This window comes from Artibeus jamaicensis, unplaced genomic scaffold (assembly GCF_021234435.1).
Source record: "Artibeus jamaicensis isolate MK-2021 breed Jamaican fruit bat unplaced genomic scaffold, CSHL_Jam_final contig_447, whole genome shotgun sequence".
NCBI classification, from domain to species: domain Eukaryota; kingdom Metazoa; phylum Chordata; class Mammalia; order Chiroptera; family Phyllostomidae; genus Artibeus; species Artibeus jamaicensis.
In genome coordinates, this window is record NW_026521834.1 from 3323714 (window position 1) to 3343753 (window position 20040).

A 20040-nucleotide genomic window follows, 5' to 3' on the forward strand; every position below is an offset into this window, starting at 1 on the left:
TTCCCACCCTCAAAGAGCTCACAGGCTGGTAAACAGACACTTAATGCCGTTAGAGTGTCTTCCAGACACACCAGGTGTCCCTGGTGGAGAAAGCACAGAGGAGGTGATGGGGGGTGGGGTGGGGGTGGGAATAGTGCGAGCACATTTGGGGCTTGAATGTGTCATGCCCAGAGGGGAAGGTCACTCCTTCCCAGAGGTGTCAGAGTGTAATGCATTTTGGAGGCGTGCGGATGTCACTCATTGTGGCCGGAGTGTGTGGCATGAAGGGGGCTGGAGAGGTGGGCAGGGTCAGATTATGCAGGTATCCTGCTTAAGGGTGCACATTCATCCCAGAGGCCGCAGAAGCCATAGAGAGCCTTCCGGCCAAGGGGCAGCACAGTCCGTGCTCTGTATTTCCCGTGGCGGAAACGATGCGGGGTAGCAGGAGGCACTGGAGCAGGGGTTGAGGGCGCTCAGTTCTAGCTCTAGATTCTAAGTCTGGCCCTAGCATCTGGGTGACCTTGGCCAAGTCTAGGCCTCAGTGTCCTGGCCTGTGAGATGAGAAGACTCTCAGGCCTGTTTCGGCTCTGATATTCTCCCACCCACAGCTGCCTCTCTTTTTGGCCCCACGCCTTTGTTCTGCACTTGTCCACCCACCTCTGGCTGCCTGACCCATGTCTCCTGGCTGTCCCGCCACACTCAGCAGCTGGTGGCAGCTGGAGGCAGAGGGGTGAGTCCTCCAGGAAGAATGCGCACCCCTAGGCCCCTGTAGTTCCCGGACTGCCTGGCCTTTTCCAGCCCTGCAGGAATACCTTTCCCCTGGCCCCAGCTCCCCTGGCTCCCCACGGCTCGTGGCCCTGGCCCAGCTGGGTTTCTTCGGTGAAATGTTTCATTGCCCTGGCCCAAGTCCCCTGTCTACGTGGTCCCAAGTGAAAGGAGGTGGCTGATTTGGAGTCGCTGCCCGGAAGCCAGGGACATCTGTGTGGAGACGTGTCTGTGCCTTTGGCCTGAGCAGTCTTTTTCTTTAGCTCTGACCTCAGTTTTAAAAGCTTGGTATGTCGTCATCTGCGGTGGTGGCCCAGGACCCCTGGCATTCACTCTTCCTCCCCGGGGACCCTGGAAGCCACCTCTGCAGGAGCCCTCAAAGATGGCAGTGGGTGCCAGCAGGTTTGTTCTGCTACCTTTTCAGCGTTGGCGCTCTGTCCCAGAGAGCTTCCAGGCTGAGGGACCGGGAGGAGGGCTGGCCTGCGGTTTCTGTTTTCCTTGTCTTTGAGGAAAACAGCTGTTGTATTTAAATACTCAAACAATGGATTCTAAACAAATAAGTATCTATTTAGTCAGTGAAATGAGGAAATTAAAAGTGACTCAGAGATTTCCCCCCTCATTCTAAGTGCTGTTTACTACCTGAGTGATCAGACCTGAACAGGAGTAATTTTGGTCGATTCTCCTCTCCTTGAGAACGTGGTATGGTATTTCATTCATTCATTCACCCACTCACTCATCCATCAGGTATTTATTGAGTACCTGCTACTATGAGCCAGGCCCTGAGTGAGACAGTGGGGACAGGGACAGACAGGATGAGCCCCCGCCACCAAGCAGCCCGGAGTCTGGGGTGACCCCCCAGGTGCTGGGGTGATCCCAGGGGCTCCCTTAGACCCAGAAGCTTTAGCTGACAATCCTAACCCCAGTTCCCAGAAAAAAAGGAAGTAGAAACAGTGTAAGGGGAAGAAATATGTATGAAAAGAGAGAGAGGGTGGAGGAAAGAAGGAATGATGGAATAAAGGAAGTAGCAAGTTTCCTGGGAGGGGGACCCTCCAGACAGCCCCCCAGGTCTGTGCTGTAGCCCATAGCTAACTAGCGAGGCCCAGTGGAGGGCAAGGCCCTGTTCTCTCTCAGCTCTGCCCTGGCAAGCTGGGTCATAGACTGGCTACTCCTTCTTGTGCCTCAATTTCCACAACTGTAAAATGAGGCTTTGGACAGGGGGATCTCAGAGACCTGTTTTGAACGAACACCCTGCGACCAGTGCAGGGCCCAGCAGATGTGGGGCAGGAGCTCAAACAAAGGCCCTTCAGGTGGGAGACACGCTTCCTCTGGCTCTTCCCACTGCAATAGCGAGACACCCAGACGGGGCCTGTGGGGGTCTCACCATCACCTCACTAGCAAGAGGTGCCTTCCACTGCTCTCCCAGTTGAACACAGAAGGAAAGTTCTGGGTCTCCACGTTTGTGGACATACTTTCTGATGTGGGCACAGCCTTGTTAAAGTTTCTTTTCTTTTTCTTTCTGCCAGTAAGGCCACTTGAAATTCTGAAGTGCAGGACCGTGCTTGGCACACTCGTACCCCTGGTGTGCCGGGCTGCACTGGCAGGCCTGCCTTACTCCCCTCGGGCCCTGCCCCCAGGCCTGGCTGGGCTGTGTCCCACCCCTGGAGCCGAGGTGCTCCCGGGCAGCTCACACTTACTGAGCTATAAAGAAGGCAGTGTTTTGTCAATGCAATGTTAGAAGAATTGGGGTTCCTAACTGTGACCTTGGGTAATTGCTTAACTATGTTGAGCCTCAGTTTTCTCATCTGCCAAATGGGAGCGGCTCTGCTGATCTCCCAGGGATCCAGTAGGAACCTGCACGAGAAAATGCTTCATAAACGGGGAGGCCTCAAGCTGACCTGTGGGACACAAGGATTCATTATTGGAATATTCTACTATCCAGTGCTCTCTGCAGTTATGGCCTCCTCCGTGCTGAGAAATTGAAGCCACGAAGGGTTAAGGCAGGCTAGGCATGTGACTGAGATTGTCAGTAATTGATGGAATAAACCTTAAGGAAGGGAAGTATAATTGTAATTAATCCAGGCACTGTGACACTGCCGCGCTAAAAATAGTATCTACTAATAATTGCTTTGATTTAGCAAAACGTTGCCTGTCCGTGAGTCTGGGGGCAGGGACCTGGCAAAGGGTCTGCTTGTGGCAGCACAGAGCCCCCCCCCCCGCCCTGTACAAAGTGAGTGTGGCAGCTGGGAGACTTGGGGGCAGAAGGTCAGGGACGGGCCTTGATTCTCTCACTCTATGGCATCAAATGGTATGTATATAGGGTGATCATATGATTTATTGCCTGAACTGGGATACTTCTGAGAGTATAACATTAATAATTACTGCTCAAATCCACCACTACACCAGACAACAAGCATCAGTAGACTCCTGCAGGCAAACCGAGTGTATGGCCACCCTCCGCAGAGGCTGTTTTAAGTTCATGGGAACCCTTGGCAGTAGAACATTTCCACGTTCATTATCTGGTCCTCCTCCTGATAACTCTGGAAGGAAGGAAGGATTTTCCTTCTCATCTAATGTATGTGAAAGATGGTGATGGAGCCAGACCGCCCAGCTGTGATCTTTGGCCTGGCCCTCCCGGTGGCTGACCCTATGCAGGCCTGGCTCAGGAAGCTCTGTGTGCAGGGAAAGAAGGGGAGCTCTGAGGGAGAGAACCTGCAGCAAAGGGACCGTGTCCACCAGGGGCACAGGGCGCAGGTCCAGCAGGGACTTGCCTGAGTCGCCTCCGATCCTGGGCTTAGAATCAGAAGCCTCCTGCACGCACTAGCTATGTGATCTCAGCAAATGCGCCACCGCCCCATGCCTCGGTTTCCTCATTTGCCCCATGGCGACAGTAATCCCTTGCTGTGGGGGTTAAGTGAGATCCTAGGTGAAAATGGGTAGGCTCAGGGTCTGACAGGCCAGGTCCTCAGTAAATCCTTGTAGACTGCGGAGAGAATTCCCAGAAGTGTCCCCTTTAGAGAACCACTGGCGTCCTCGTGTCCTGAAATAGTTCCAACTCGAGGTGCTGGGTAGACAAGCTCCTACCTTGAGATCGGGACTGCCTCGGCTTCTCGGAGGAAGGACATGGATGAAATCAACACTCGGAGAAGCTGAGAGATTCCCGACCCCCCAGGCCGTGGACGAGTGACTGCAGGCACTGTCTGAGGCTCCTCCAGGCCCTGAGACTGCCCCGAAACTCTGCGTGGGCAGGCAGCCTGCGTGGGCCTGGGGCCTTGGCCTTCTTCTGAGCTCTGGGACGAGCTTGCCTGAACACGGGCAGGAGACATGGCTTGCATGGTGCCCCACTGCTGGAACTGACGGCACCTCAAAGCCACAGGCAGGTAGGTTGGCAACGATTTGGTGCCAGGGAGCTAGTGAGGAAAGGAGAGGCTTATAAAAGTGCCACGTCCACCCTATTAATAGCCGTGTTTGGGCTCCACCACCTCTGTCAACACCATCCATCATATGCAAACAATTGAACAGCCTGTGCCAAGCGGCTAGGAGTTAACAACTCAGGCTGGGCCGGGTTTCTGAAAAACGGTATTTCTACTTCTTGTGCTGCTCTGGAATGCCAGTTGTTTTGTGCCAACTGGTTATTTTTCCAGACCATTTCCTTTTATTTATGTTTCAGTTTTTATATTTTTAAGCTAAAAGAAGATGGAGAACCTAGAGCAGGTAACTATTATTTCTGATTTGCCCTTGAGTGAGCTGTACAAGAAATATTCATTCTCCAAACCTGAAGTGAGCATTTGCAAAGAGGGGTGGAGCAATCAGACAGAGTCCTGCCCCTTTCCGATGTCCGGGCCCGATGAGCAGGCAGAATGGGGACACAAGGGAAGCACTGGCCCGGCCCTCTGATGGCCTAGGGCAGGGTTAGCGCTCTCTGGTAGCGCTCTCTGCTACTGGCCGGCAGCGTCTCCCTGGCCCCAGCTTTCCTTGCCTGCAGAGTGCGGGAGTCGGACTAGAAGACCCCTCCCAGCGAAGCCTGTGCTGCCTCACATTTACTGGCAAGAGCACGTGGGTGGAAGTGGAAGGAAGGGGAGGCTGCCCATAGGGGAAGCACAGACAGGGCTGTTCTCTATCTGGGGGGGCCCAGAGCAGCCTTCAGAGGTGTCTGTGGGGCCGCCCAGGCAATTGTTTTTCTCATCATATGGGATTTCTGGGCAACTTAAAATTTTCACTAAACCCAAACACTGCCAGGCTCAGGGGATGGTTTTGCCCCGTGTGGGGGCGAAGATGGGTTTGCCCCTGGGCAGCAGGCAAAGAGGTCCACTGTGGAATTCTCTGGGGCTGGAAGGTACAGCTGATGCCACAGTGCTGCCTCCTGTGTAGCCAGAGGCAGGGGCTGCAGGGAGAAAAGAGGGAAGTCGAACTGGAGGGGGTGACGAGGCTGAGATGCAGGTGTGGTGGGGTTGTCTGCAGGCCTTGCTTTGTGTCTTTAAAACCTACATACACTTCCCTGTCAGGCAATGCAAGTCAGCACTCTTATTCCAAGTTATATCCATCTGAAGGTGAATTTACCCAGTCCACTGCGGCTGGTTGGCCCTAGCTCCTACAGGGAAGCTGGGGTCTGGTGTGTATCATGGCCAGGATGGGGAGAGAGAAGCCCCGGACTGGGCTGGTTCAGCTCTAGCCAGAAGCCCAGTGAGCACACACAGGATTTTACAGAGCAAAGTGATTTCTTGCTCTTTTATTGGTTTGGGGGCCAGATAGGTTTCCGTAAGAGAAAATAAAATGACTTCAAAGCAAGCCATCCAGAAAGCATACTTACTTGTTTCATTCTAGAACATTGGAGAGAATGGAGGCTTCTGCAAGCTGCAGGAACTATGGGGGCCGCGGTCTTGGCGAGGGAAGCAGTGGCTGTGTGTAAGGAGGACCCCTCATGGTGATGACAGGCCTCTGGCTCCCTGTGGCTTGGGGTCTCGGCTGCCAGGATGGCAATGGACTAGGGCAGAGGCCTTCAGCGTGTGCTTCTCCTGAAAGGCAGGTGGGAGTCGGGCCTTCGGAATGAGACGCAGTGGCAAGGGTGCGTTGGTCAAAGCTGGGAAGAGCGGCGGGGGCTTTCTGATACTGCAGAGGAATGGAGCTGCTGGCTGGCCCAGAGCGCTCATTCTACGAGGAGGAGAGGAGGAAGGGCAGCCCGGAGCAGATTGCTTATTGGAGAAGGAACTAGAGGGCCAGGTGGGGCACTGGGAGGGGACTTCCAGCATGGGATGTAGGCTTTTGGAAAACAGGTAAATGTAAGGCTTTTATTTGCATGAACAGGGAAGACAGAGTGGGCAGGGCTGCTGACCCTGTGAGTGGAGTCCTGGAGGCCCCAATATTTGGGTTCCAAGCTTTGCTGCAGCACAGGCTGCTGTGTGCCAGGGGCATAGCCAGCCATGCTGGGCCTCAGTACCCTTGTGTATAACAAAGAGTGGGGGACTAGCTGATGTCCAAGTGTAACTTCAGGCCTGGCATTCTGTGTATTTATGGGTGTTTGTGTCGGGGAGGAGCTCTCTATCCAAGGACATCACACTGAAGCTCCACAGAGGCATTGGTTTGTTTAGCTTTAAGTAGGGGCCAAACACCTAAGAAAGCTGAAGCCAGATCTTTGAAAAACAGCCTTCCAAAGTAGAGATGGACTGCTTCAACAAGAAGGGAGTTCTCTGTCCCTGGAGGTAATCAAGCAGAGACTGGACGAACACATGCTGGGAATCATAGAGAGGAGAGTCATGGGTCATTTAACTAGATGGCTTTTAGTTTTCTTTTACCTCCAAGGTTCTGGGGCGTCACCGCTGACATGTGTGGCTGCCTGTTCGGTGGTACCTCGTCCAGGCCATGATGGTGGTGGCAGCCCCAGCCTCTGGGTGTCTGCGCTGTGCTCCTGAAGCAGCGGTCCTCATGCCTGGCCTGCCTATTGGGATCACTGAAATATTTTTTAATTTTTATTTTTTAAAGAATTCTTAAAAGATTGTATTTATCTATTTTTTAGAGAGAGGAGAAGGGAGAGAGAAAGACAGGAAGAGAAACATTGGTGTGAGAGACATGGGTTGGTTGCCTCTCATACACACCCCGACTGAATACTGAACCCACACTGCAGGCGTGCGCCCTGACTGAGAGTTAAACCGGCGACCTTTCGATTTGTGGGGCAACACCCAGCCAGTGGAGTCACACAGGGCAGGGCTGAAATGTTGTTTTAAATGTCAGTGTCCAGGCCTCACCTGGGGAGATTCTGATTTAATTGCTCGGGGGCGGAGCCAACGCCCCTCAGTTCTGGGGTGGCCCGGGCTGTTGGTGCCTGGCCAGCTTCCACCCCACCCTTGGACTCCCTGATGGTGAAGAGAGACAACCCCTTCTGCTGTCATTCTGTCCTCGCACGGGGCTCAGGAGTGCGAGGCTGTGTTTACCCTCCGCGTTCACTCATCCAACCAACATTTGCCGAGCACTTATTTTGTGTCCGGAAGAGCCTTTGGAGGGCCAGCTTGGCTACGTTCAGCGCCGCAAGCACTGCACTACCTTTAGAAAGACCTCACTGTGTTTCATTATTTCTCTCATACTCAGCACGGTGCCTGGCACACGGCAAGTGTGTAATGCAAAATTTGACTGAATCACGTGGGCTCTTTGCCGGTGTCGTAAGTGAGGCAGGAAAACGCGTTACGAGCAAGCAGGCAGCAGAGGGTTTCTGACGTGCCCGTTCCCCTCTGCTCAGACCTTGTAAAGGAACCCATCTCCTTAATTGCAGTCATGTTTGTGGCCACAGGGGTGACTTGTCTGACTTGATATTTTGGTGGCATGATCTCCCAGCTGACCTTTTTTACTTCCTTGGGGCATCACACGGCGGGAGCGCCGGGGCCTGGGGAGGGTCGTTTTCTCTTAATTGGTGCCCCAGTCATTGTGCTGGCTCCACCAAACGTTAGCAGGCCGCCCTCTGCTCAGACCCGGGTGCCCTTGTTATTAACTGCGCGATGTCCCTCACACATCAGGTTCCATCTCCTCCTGGGAGTGACAGATCGGAGGGCCACAGAGAAGTGCCCCAGGCCAGGTCGACTTGCTGAGCTTTATTTCGAGATAGTTGGCCTCCTTCCCTCCACAAGCACTTGCTGCCTGCCCCCCCTCAGGGCACTGGTCTGGGCTACACTTGCAGTGGCGATGCGGATCCCAGGCTGATCTGGGGCTTGGCGGTAACGCAGCTGGGGCCTCCTGGGGAGCAGGCACGGTGGGGGGTTAGCCGGGCCTGGGAGGGAAACGTTCCGATGGCCACTGTCCCACCTGTCGTGAGACTCGTGCCGTGGACAGAGCAAGGACCTTTGGGTCTGACTTGCCTGGGTTCCAATGTGCCCTTCACTTCTTTCTTGCTTGGGGACAGTGGGCAAGTGACTGAAGCTCCCTGGGCCTGTGATGGGGTTGCTCTGAGGACCTAAAACAGTCACACCAGCGCCTGGCCCGTGGAAGCACATGTTGAATATCAGCTGCTATTTTTATCGTGTCCCTTTGGTTTTCAAACATTTGGAATTTCAGGATCAAGTGCCTATCTGCTTGACACATCTCAGAATTTGGTCCCTTCATTCAAATATTCAATATCCAACTAATATTTCTTGACCTACTATGTGCTGGACAATGTCTTAGGCACAGAGACATAGAGGTAGACAAATGAAGTTTAAAGCCCTGCCCTGCTGCGGCCTCTGTCCTGGCAGGGGGGAACAGCGAACATCGGTGGGTAAACGGCTCGACAGGGACAGGTGCTCTGGTCACTGCAGCAGAGAGCGCGGCCGACAGGGTGGCACCAGGTGGGGTCTGTTCCGGAAGGTTGCGAGGCCCAGGCCAGAATAGTGGGGTTCTTGGTGCAGAGGTTACCTCGCATGGCATCGAGTCCAGGAACAGACTGCCACATTAGATGGTGGGTCTAAGGGCCCAAGGACTGAGGACAGGGTTCCAAAAAGCCATCTTTCCATGGACATAGGGCGGACCACCCCCTCCTCATCCTGGTCAGCTGGTTCAGTGTCCCAGCCGGGTGTTGGACAGAGCGGATAGCGTGGGCGATCTCACCTTGGATTTTCCTCACGGGGAATATGCCTCAGGCATCCCCCAGGCGCTGGGGGCAGGGAAGCAAGCCAGAGCAGAGGCTCCCTGCAAGGTGACTCAGAGGCAGGAAGGGCCGCAGAGATATTCAGCTCCACATCCAGCCTCTGGGGCCTGGTGAAGGCATTGCCCCTCTCCCCCGCCCCCACACACAGGGGGCTTGGAACATCCAGACTTGGCGCTTAGCTCAGATGGGCGCCGAGCAGCAGATGTGGCCCTCATCTGCACAGCGCATGCAGTGGGTCTGCGCCCTCCGTGGCAGCCTCCAGCGCGTCTGCACTCCTCTCCTCACACTCAGGATGGAGACTTAAGTTCAGCTGCTTCTCTGTGGTCACCTCCTCTGGTCATGCGCTGGCCATTCAGGAGCCACTTGCTGGTTTTCTCTGTCCACCTGGGCTTCCCGTCTGTCTCTGCCTGGTGGGATTCAGGCTCGGTGGGCTGGGGTGGGGTGGGATCCCTGGCATTTCGCAAATGCTCAGCAAAGAGCCTGGGCAGAGCAAGTTCTCAGTAAGTGTTTACGTGCAAATGGATGCAGGAATGGGTGTTTGGTCCACTGCGGTCGCCAAAGGTGTCTCTGAAACGTGGGGAGCCCAGTTGTCAGCTGTCAAAACCCCGAAGTGCTGATGCTGGAGGTGCGTTCAGCAGTTCCCACTGAGCTCATCTGCACTGGCGTCGGAATGCGAGTTTTTCTCTGTGTGAGAAAAAGGATCCGTTTCTCCACGTGCCTTGTTCCATCCTCCAGCGCCCAGGTGGGTGAGAGGAGGCCCTGTTAGACCTGCCTCGCAGAGGAAGGGGCAGAGGCCCAGAGAGGTTAAGGGTCAGGTCCAGTGTCCCACGGTCAGTGAGCAGCGAAGATGTGACTCGAGTTTTGGTGGTTTGATTTAAAATCCCATGCTATTTAGAGTTATTTAGAGAGAAAGAGAACAATGATCTTCCTTGTGAGCTGCCTCGTCCTGTCTGAGGAGAGGGTGGCGTGAGTGAGTTCATGCTCACAGTTTTGTCATCTACAAAAACACTTGGGAAAAGAAAGGGAAGGTTTGGAGTGTCCCTCTGAGCTGGGTGTGTGTCATGGCCAGCGTGCTTGGGCACCACTGGCTGTTCAGCTTAGCTGAACTGCAGGGACTGTTTGTTCCAAGAGTTGAATTTTACTGGGGGACTGAGGCCTAGAAGGGTGAAGCGATTTATCCAGAGCCAGGTGTTTTCCACGCAGGGCCCTCTGATCCAAGCCCAGGGCCCAGCTCCAGAGCCCTCTTGGCTATGAAGCATTCTGGGTTCTTGAAACTCGTCCCTTCCTAGGCGTGTTGGAGATCTGTTTCCCTTGCGCTCAAGTTGGACATTCCAGAGGATGCAGAGGGTCAGAGTGATTCCACTCTGGACCATGAGCGGCCAAAACAGGGTTCTGGTGGCTAACTCCTGGTAGGAGCCTGGAGGTGATGTGATTATACTTTAATCAGGCAGCTCAACCTGGGAGGGTGAGGCTGAGCTAAGAGATGAGCGTGAAGGTGAAAGATGCAGAGAGTGGATGAGAAGAAGCGATCTTGAGAGAGGGGCAGCGTGCAAGCAGGGGACGGATCGGAGGAAAGCAGGGGCTTGATGCCACTGCGGGGGCCTGGGTCGAGGATGGAAGCCTCCCTCTGCAGACTGCAGCAACCAGCAGTGCAGTCTTACCTGCCGCTGGACGAGGGGCTGGTTTTAATCTGCATAGCATTAGTTAGCAAGAGTGTCTAATTAGGACAACCATGACGGAGTCATAGTATTAAGCTGATACTGAATATCAATCAGTTTTGGAGCCTCCATGAAATTGAAGGAAAAGTTGACCTTATTAAACATAAAAGATTTTTAAATCAATTATTTCCCAAGTTGAAAGCACAGAACATAGATCTTAATTCAGTAAATGCAGACTTTAGATGGTATCATCTCTTCCCCTCGGGGTTCCAGCCAGTGACAAAAATCGTGAATGGACCACATGTCTGCGCAGGCACATGCGCAGGCACATGCACACGCACGTTGGGGTGCAGCTTGGCTGGGGAAGGCACCTGCACATGTTTACCTCAGTGAAGCTGGTATTTCACTTCTGCCCAGGTGCCTCCAGGACTCTGCCTGTAAGCACAGTTTTCTGTTCCTTTCAAATGTTCCAAACAGGGAAACACACTTAGAACTTCAGTGTTTCTGGGAAGATCTGGTGTGATCATTACAATTCCGGCCTGTCTTTGGAAGCCAAGGGCAGGCAGGAGAGCAGTTTACGTGGCTGGCTCAGAAACTGGGAGCGCACCCCATCACACTGCAGAGCGTGGGGGAGGAAGGCCTGGAGCGGTCTGGGGGTCTCCCTGCAGACACCGCAGGCACAGGCCTGGCCTTGGGGCGGGTGGGGGACCCGGCGGGCAGGTCTGGAGTAAATCCCAGTTTCTTCAGTCCTGACTTTGCCGTTTGTTGGCACATCCTTGGGCAAATGAAGTAATTTCTCAAGGCCTGTGTTTCCTCCCCTGTGAAAGCAGGCTGGCGATGCCCTCCTTGCCTGCGGGCCCTGCGCTTTACTGCAGGCGTCGTCAATGAGGAATCACAGACCTGCGGAGGGCGGGCTGAGGGCCCGGAACTGGACAGAGACCATGTGGGCGTGGGTGTCCTGTGAGTCAGTCACTCTCCGACTCTGTGGTACCCCATGGCTGCAGCCAGCCTCCGCTAGAAAGAGAGGCACCCCCATTGCATGGGGAAGCCTTGTTTGCTTGCAGGAAGGGGAGGAAGGGGATAAACAAATCTGGCATACAGCTAAAACCTGGGCTAATGTGTGATCCTGGAAAAGCTACTTTACCTCTCTGATCCTGAGTTTCCTTATTAGTAAAATGGAGACATTGTTACCTCATCTGCAGGGTACCAATGTGAGTTAAATTGTGTGCAGGCCTAGTCTGAGACCTGGGACACAGTCAGTTCTCAAAAAATGTTGGGTAAAAGTAAAAGTACTATTGCTAAGTAGTTTCGGGAAGTGCTTATTAAGCACCTATTGTGCTCAGAGTGTTTGAGAGGGCCCGGCGTCGACGCAGTGCTTCCTGAGCCCCCCCCCCGTCTCCCCCTGGGAGGTGTGTGCGAACTCGGGGTGCGCGTGGTGTGTCCTGCCTGCCGCTTCATAGCATGGTTCTGTATTTTCCGTTTTTTACATTAAAAAGTAGCAAATTTAAACATAATTGGAAATGTACCATGTACAGTTTTGGAGGCTGGGTTTTTCACTTGATATTACTGTATTTTTAGACTATAAGATCCACCCCCCCCCAAATTTGGGAGGAATAGTAGTTGTTAATGCTGCTGTTGAGTTCTGCTTACATTTACATTGGTGAAATATTATTTATGTTATTAAATATTTTACCACATTTTTTTTTGCTTCAAAATTTTTTTTCTATTTTCCTCCTTTAAAACCTAGGTGTGTCTTATGGTCCAAAAATACGGTACATCCTGAACCTTTCCTCCTGTTGTCAGATACTCTGCATAGAAATGGTGTTAAGTGACCACACAGTGTTGCATTGCTGGCTGTTCTCAGGTTTACTCAGCCACCCCAGTATTTTGGGGCATTTATGAATAAATGGCTTAAAAACAACTCTTATTTTAAAAAATATTTTATTTACTTTTAGAGAGAGGGGAAAGGAAGGAGAAAGGAGGGAGAGAAACATCTATGTGTGATTGGTTGCCTCTCATACGCCCCCTACTGGAGACCTGGCCCACAACCCAGGCATGTGCCTTGACTGGGAATCAGACCATGGAACCACACCACCCGGGGCAAAAAAATACTCTTATCTGTTGGGACGTAATTCCTAAGCATTCCTGTGTGTTAAGGATCATTACTCTGTTGTTGAAAAGTTCTGAGTTGCAGGGCAGAAGGATTGACCAGTTGATCGTAGGACTTCCTTCCAGCCCAGTGGATCCCATGGGCCCTCGGGTGGGTGAGTGGGGAGAGCAGGTGGGTGTGGCAGGCACCCCAGCTCATGGTGTGTGGCAGTTAATTAGCCAGCTCTGAGTTGCTGTCATCACCCAAGAACCATATCGATTCCAAGCTTCATTGGAGTCCAGGCAGCAAAGAAAAGATGATAATTAAACATTTTACCAAATAGACAACATTTCTAGTCCAGTCAGAATTTGTTGACATATTTTCCAGCTATTAAAAATGGTTGATAGTTGATAGTTCATTTTTTATCGATATGTGAGAGAGAAGCAAGGAGATCTGTAAAGCGGTGAGTGCTCCTGCTGGTTCCGGGTACAGCTCATCTCCCCACGGGCTGGCACTGGCCGGGCGGCGCACCGGCCTGAACCACTAAGCTGGTGGCAGTTGCCTCTTATGCAGAGGCTCCGGGTTCTAGAACAAAAGGAAGAGGCCGAAAGGAGAGGAGACAGCCTCTGGCCCCTGTCCCTTCACCTCTTCCTCTAAAAATGGTGGAAATAGGCTTGGATAGTGAATTCAGTTCATTTCTGCCATAAGAAATAAATTAGAGGTGGAAATGTGCAGCCTCTCCTTCTGGGGGAGGCACGATGCCCCCCAGACGCCTGCAGACCCCTCTGAGGGGAACGTTACGGCCATTTCTGGCCCCCAGACGCTGTGAGCTGCTTTCAGTTGGTTCCTGTAGGAGGTTTGTCTCCCCCTACAACGGTCTGCGTGTCCCGGACTCACTGCCTGCTCTTTCCGCCCCACCCAGGCCTGTGATTTGGGTCGCGTTTCAGGCGTCCAGTAGTTCTTTCGAAGGCCAGAACCTCTGCGAGGCCCGGAACCGTGACCAGTTTCTCTCTGTGCCCACAACTGGAGCAGCACCACACCACCCATCCCCGCGCCTTTGTGCGAGTAAATGAATGCAGGCTGCTCCCCATTAAACTGCAGCCCACGGCAGAGGCTGGAGGAAAGCCTCTTACATGTAGATCACCGTCCGGGCAGCACAGAATGGAGAGCTTCCCCCACAGGGGACGAGCACACAGTATGGAAAGTTGGAGTTGGTGTGTAAGCCATGTGGGAAGCTCCTGGTGGGCAGGGGCTCTCTGCAAATATTTCACAGCATTCAGTACACTGTCAGACATGTAGTAGGTGCGCAGGAAGTGAGAAGTGGTTGGAATTGTCGTGAATGAATTAAACAACGAATGAATGAGCTACTTCCGTACTTGGCCCTCAGATCCCCGGTGCTAGCTCAGGCCTGGCATAAAGCGGGCCCAGGAACTGTATCCAGTGGATACACGTAGGTCAGCAGACGCTAGGGACAGCTGCTCCGTCCCCTCTCAGCCTGCAGAGGGTGGTTGGGGGCACTCTGTCTCCGAAACTTTTTCTTTTTTGTTTAATCTTTACCTGAGGGTATGTTTTATTGATTTTAGAGAGAGGAAGGGAGGGGGGAGAGAGGGACAGAGACGGGGAGAGAGAGGGAGACCTGCTGACCTGAGAGAAAAGCTGGCGGGCTGCCTCCTGCACGCGCCCTGATCGGGGATCAAACCCGCAGCCTTTCGGTGTGTGGGATGACAGCTGGACCAGCTGAGCCACCGGCCAGGGCTGAAAGCTTTCTTGACAGTGACATCTCCCTCTCTTGATCCCCCCAACCCGACCCCAGCTTTGTTGTAGATTTTGGCAGGCCGTCAATCACATCCCACCTTTGAAATGCCTCCCATTATTGTCCTAAGCTGTCATCTGAGTCTATGTAATGGACACTTCTCACTTTTCTACTCTGTTTCCCATTGGAGGGTGGGCCTGAGGGCTCGTGGGCAGTGCTGCAGTCTGGGACTCAGAGGCCTTAGCTTTGAACTCTTTCACAAGCCACTTCCCTCTCTGAGCCTTTGCCTATGATGCTATAAAGCGGGGAGCGGGGCCAAGGGCTGCTGTGAGGAGGGATGAGACCCGGTGTGTGAAAGCACCTCATAAACTACAAGGTGCTTTACTGAGATTGGGTGCCATTATGACTGAGCTCTGGGAGCCCAGGGGTTATTTCTCATGTGACATCCATCTCCCAGGACACCCAGGTCACCTGCCTTTCGTCTGCTACCTTTGCTGAAAGCTGGGCTCCTGCCTTCCTGTGGGGTTGGGAGCAGTCTCTACTCGTTGGCTTTCGAACGCCCAGGAAGGCACAAAGTCGCCCTGAATTTGTAGAGGAGGCAAAGCAGATGCCGGTGGTGGCTGACCCTCACGTGGCCAGGCACTGGGCCATGCACTCACATGCACCAATTTCCCTTGATTTTCCACAGCAGACCCATGAGGAAGGTTATCCCCACGTGGCACCGGAGGCATCGGAGTGAGCAGCGGAGGTCACACAGCTAGGTGCCACGTCAGGGTTTGGACCCCAGGGCTGGGCCCAGAGCTCGAGCTCCCAACCGAGTGGGTCTTCAGGCTGCCCTGGGGCTGAAAGCCTGCAGTGCTGGCCAAGCAGCCCACCTGCTTCCCCTGCCCTCCTCGGAGGGTCCCTCGGGACCCTTCTCCTGCCCAGGACTCTTCTTTGCTCCTGTGCTCAGCCCCTTTCTCTCTTCGGTAGCTCTTGCTCTCTGTCCCCCTTGCTTCCCTCTCTACCCTTGACCTAAAACAGGAATTGAGAGCAGCTGCCAGGACATTCCAATTTATTCCTAAGAAAGTTCTGCATGGTCAAGGATAGAAGGACCTCATCCTCTGGTTTAAGATCGTTAAGAGAAAAGAGAGGCCTGCACTGGCACAGTGCTGATGCTCAAACCATTTAATAGCAGGACGAACAAAGAATTGTGTTCGCATGACTTATGAGCAGAGAGGCAAAAATTCTAAACAGCGCATCAGCGAACTGAATCTAGCCATGTATAACAAACATAATATATCACGCCCAAGTAGAGTTCATCCCAGAAACGAAGACATGATTTAACCCGAGAGAACGGAGGCTGGGTGGGGAGTCCCTGCTGGGATGGCATCAGCCCAGGGCCCAGCCTGAGGCACTTTCTGGTGACAGTCCCTCCTCTGCCCCCAGGCTGCCACCGTTACTTGGCCTCAGAGTAGAATGAGATGCCCCGTTGCTGGCCCTCCCTAATTCTCACTCTCCGTTTCTCCTGCAGGATTCCATGTTTTCGTTGGCCCTGAAATGCCTTATCAGTCTGTCCACCATCATCCTCTTGGGCTTGATCATCGCCTATCACACACGTGAAGTCCAGGTAGGTGTCCTGGCCCTTAGCTCTCATGCAGTGACCATTCTCTTTCGCCTGGCTGAGCCCGTCCCCACCTTCAAATCACCTTCTAAGCAGTTACTCGGTTGGTTTCATAAGATGGTGTCCAAGATTGTGGCTCTTCTAAGGGTTTGGAGCCTCGTGGGAGAGGCATGGTGAGGCTGCCCTGTGGCTTGGGACCAACTGTGACATTATCTTCATTGGGGGAATCCAGAGGCGAATGTGGCTTTACGGTTTAGGGGTACTGTGGGAGCCCCGAAGAATTGCTGTGACTTTTCTCCCTCACTGGATCCTTTCTGAACCGGAGCCACAAACACCCCAGTGAGATAGACCCACGTGCACCCTCTGTGCATGTGTGTCCTCCTACGAGCGCATGCTCACATGCACACATGCACTGCCCCCACCACCACCAGGAGTTCGTATTTCCACGTCACGTAGACGGTACTGCCTCTGGACACCGTCCAGGGAAATACTGGTGGGTGTTTTGGGGGGCACTTCCGGTTGGCTGACGGAGGGGAGATGGCTGGGCCAGGTCTGGAGAGGGCAGGCGGGAGTGAGCAGGCCTGTGGCATCTTCTCCTGGCGATGGGTTTTCCTCCATCGCTGGCCCTCCAGGCTGCCCTGCTGTGCTGGGGACCCGGGTATCAAGGTGTTTTTTTCTCACACTTGTGAATCTGGATGCACTCCTAGTCCATTGGCTGGAGGAACACAGATAGATTCACATCTGGGCAGTGGCGAGAGCATGACAAAGGCCAGGACTCAGAGGCAGGACCACGGCAGTCAGGCCTCAGCCATGACCTCTTCTCACAGTGTGTCTGGCCCGTCCTGTGACCTTTCTGGACTGGAACATGCGAACCTTTTTTCATCTGGAATATGAGGGTTTGATTCCACATTTCACTGGTCGTTGTGAGGGTGGAGTGAGGGGCGTGTGAGAGAATGCTTGGCGAACCGAGTAATCTTTTGTTACTCATCGTTTTTGGGGCGGATTGGCTGCATAGACAGACGTGGTGTGCACAGCTCCCGCTAGAGAGTGGGCTGGCTTTCCTGCTGAGTGTTGGGGCGCTGCTGTGGCTCCGGGCCATCTTGGCAGGGCTCCAGTCTGCCGACGACCAGATGGCACTGATCCAGAAGGCGGGGACTGTTGAGTCTCTGGAGGCTGTGGGTGCTCAGAGAGATGTGCTCTGAGGCTTGACAGTCCTGGATGCCCTCACGGAGCCTGGACTGGACAAAGCATGTGGCTTTCAACATAGACCACTGTCCAGTCAGCCCAGGAAAGGGGCAGGAATGTGGGCAGAGAGCAGGAACTAAGACGGGACCCAGAGCCACTCCAGGCCTTGGGCCAGGTTTCGGCCTCCCAGACCAGTCACAGACCGGGGAGCCCCGCAGCCCCTCTCAGCCCCCGTGTCCTCACCTGTCAGGAGCCTGTCTTGCTACAGATCACGCTGACCTGTGTGCAGAGAAGATGGCAGAATCATAAAGTCCAGCCACCATGCAGGCTGGAAGGAGGGGAGAAGAGCATTCCCAGCCGTGGTGCTTGCACTAGGGCCCTCTGAGCCTCGCTGCTTCCTCTCTGCACTCCCGGGCTCGGGGGCTGGCACTTCCCTGCCTCCAGCTCCCTCGGGGCCTTGTTCCCAGCTCAGATCCTGCAGCTTTCGTTCTCACACGTGGCCTGGCCTACCTGCAGCTGTGACCTTGGCTCTCTGGCCAGGTGGCAGGGCCATGCTGCTGACAGGCCAGCGCCCAGCTGGGCACCCTTTGTCTCATCCTCAGCTCATGGCTAATCTTTGCTTTGTCCTAATTTTGGGCAATAGAAGATGCTGTTTTAGTCACTTACCTTGGCCCGGCCTCATGGTTTGGAGAAATGAAGTGGAATCAGTGGTTGGAACCCTGGCTTGGACACTTCAGCCTGAATGACTGTGGGCCAGTGACAGCCTCCCTGGGCCAATTTCCCATCTGAAGTGTGGCTGTCACATGACCACCTTGTTGAACTCTTGAGAGGTGGTAACAGCAGAGAGTGCCCAGTGGGCTTTCGCAAAATGAAAACTTCAGTTTCTTTTCTGCCACACTGTTCCCAGCTGGGCCTCGTTCATGTACAAGCTGGGCCCACAGGTGGTCACTGTCACGCCGCCTGGTACTGGCAGGTGCCTGGGCGTCCTCTCCACTGTAGCCCGGCCCTGCCTTGATCCTACTCGACCTGCGGAGTCACCAGTGTCTGGCTCCCTCTGTGTCTCTTACCGTTCCAGCGAAGTTCTTTCTGCATGTAGATAGGCCTTCTCCCGCCGGAGGGAAACAGGAGCGGTTCAGGCCCAGATGCTCGTGGGGGGCGGGGAGAGCTTGTTCCTATGCCTGCACCCCTTGTATGGATCACACTGTCATTTTTTTGTTCCATCCCGCCTCAGGGACAATGATGTCATTAATCTTTGCATTTCAAAGGCTCTAAGTGTCGGGAAAGAGCTGGTGTTTGCTGTGCATGTTTTGAATGAAAGGGTGCTGGATTTAGTATATTTGGTTTCAAAAGCAGTTTGGATCATTGCTTAGCTCTATGGATTTCACCTGAGTTTCCTTATCTGTTAATTGGGGATCCTAAGCCAGCAATTCTTTTTTTTTAAATTATTTTTTTATTTAGGCACAGGGAAAGGTAGGGAGAAAGAAAGGGAGAGAAACACGGATCAGTTGCCTCTTGCACACACCCCAACCTGTAAGCCAGGCGTGTGCCCTGACCGGGAATCGGACTGGCGACCTTTGGTTTCCTGAGATGATACCCAACCAACTGAGTTGAGCTGGCCAGGACGAGCCCCCCCAGTTCTATAATTCTCCGATCGAGGTGTGATGTGCAGCCGGTGGGGGGGGGGGGCTGCTTCCTGAGGGGTGTGGACCACCAGCACTTGGAAGAGCAGAGCCCTTGGAAGGCACCTTCAGTCAGAAAGGCCAGCTGCTGTTCACCTGTTGTGAAGCTGGCCAGGGTCGAGTGACAAGCAATGTGTGGCTCGTTGCTCTGTGGGGTGATGTCAGGGGCTGTGGTAAGGATCTGCTTGTCACTTCTGTCATCTCTACCAGTTGCTGGTCACTTGGCCAGATAACCCGGCTCCCACCTCCCCCAGCTCTGCCACCAACACTCACCTCCAGGCCCCAGGCCCGGGCCCACCCACACATGCTGCCGGGGCACCTTCCAGAATAGTGTTCCTGTCTGTCAGTGTGGACGACTTGTGTTCTGAGGAAGAAGAATTCTGGAACACTATTGGGTAACTCTCAGTCAAACTCGGGCTTTAAGGCGGAGAGCCTCCAACCGGGAGTGTTCTCAGGGGTGGCTGGTGCTCCTCTCTTCAGGGCATGCCCCTTTGTACCTCCGCAGGCCCCCCAGGCCTGGGGGTCTCCCTTCTTGAGGGAGGGTGTCCCTCGACGGGCAGCACAAGGTTTCAGAGAATCTGCCCTCCCTTCTGCGGGAGGAAGTGGGCTTCCCTGGAACCTCCACTCAGCCTGTCTCTGGAGCAGGGAAAGGATGTTTCCCGCCAGGCAGCCTCTGGGGCTGGAAGATGGCCTCCGGCTCTGCTCATCTCCTCCTGTCTCGCTGGCGTGGAGCACACAGCTTTCAAAGGCTCAGGCATCTGTTATTCTCAGGCCAGTGTGTCCTGGAAAGAAATGAAAACACATAAAACCAGCATTACGTTTCCTTACCAACACATCGAAAACCTTCCTCTCTCTTGGAGAGCCCTTTCATCCTTGTGGTTTGGTGGTCGCCAACTCCCAGACAGGCAGTGGCAGCCTCCCAGGCTGCGGGCTCTCGTTTTCGGTGTCACCGGCACGTCCCTGGCTCCACGTGTAAGACGTGGGACCCTCCGCCCCCAGCCTCCTCCCTCCCCCACTCTTGACAACCCGTTTGGCGCATTCGTTCAGCATTTACGTACAAGACCTCCTCTGTGCAGAGCTGGGGCAGGAGCCCGGTGCTGTGGGCTAGAAACCCTGCAGGTACCTCTGCTTCTCCAAGGGGTTGTCAGCCTTCAGTAAATCTATGTCTGATTACTGTCTCCGGTGCCACTCTGGAGCGGAGGGTGGCAGGTGGCTGAGAACATGG

General features: G+C 54.0%; 1 protein-coding gene across 12 annotated transcripts in view; it reads left to right on the forward strand.

The window, feature by feature from the left end:
* KCNN3 (potassium calcium-activated channel subfamily N member 3) overlaps positions 1 to 20040 on the forward strand; it is a 147728-nt gene that overhangs the window by 27423 nt on the left and 100265 nt on the right. For 11 of the 12 annotated variants that reach the window (XR_005084855.2, XM_037162454.2, XM_037162455.2 and 8 more), the window contains exon 2: positions 15862 to 15957. Coding sequence is in view for 11 of the 12 variants with exons in the window: in XM_037162454.2 (XP_037018349.2) it covers positions 15862 to 15957 (96 nt within the window). In the remaining variant the exon portion in view is untranslated. Of the gene's footprint in view, positions 1 to 4309; positions 4456 to 15861; positions 15958 to 20040 lie in introns of those variants that run through there. The other variant, XM_053666280.1, reaches the window with a different exon arrangement.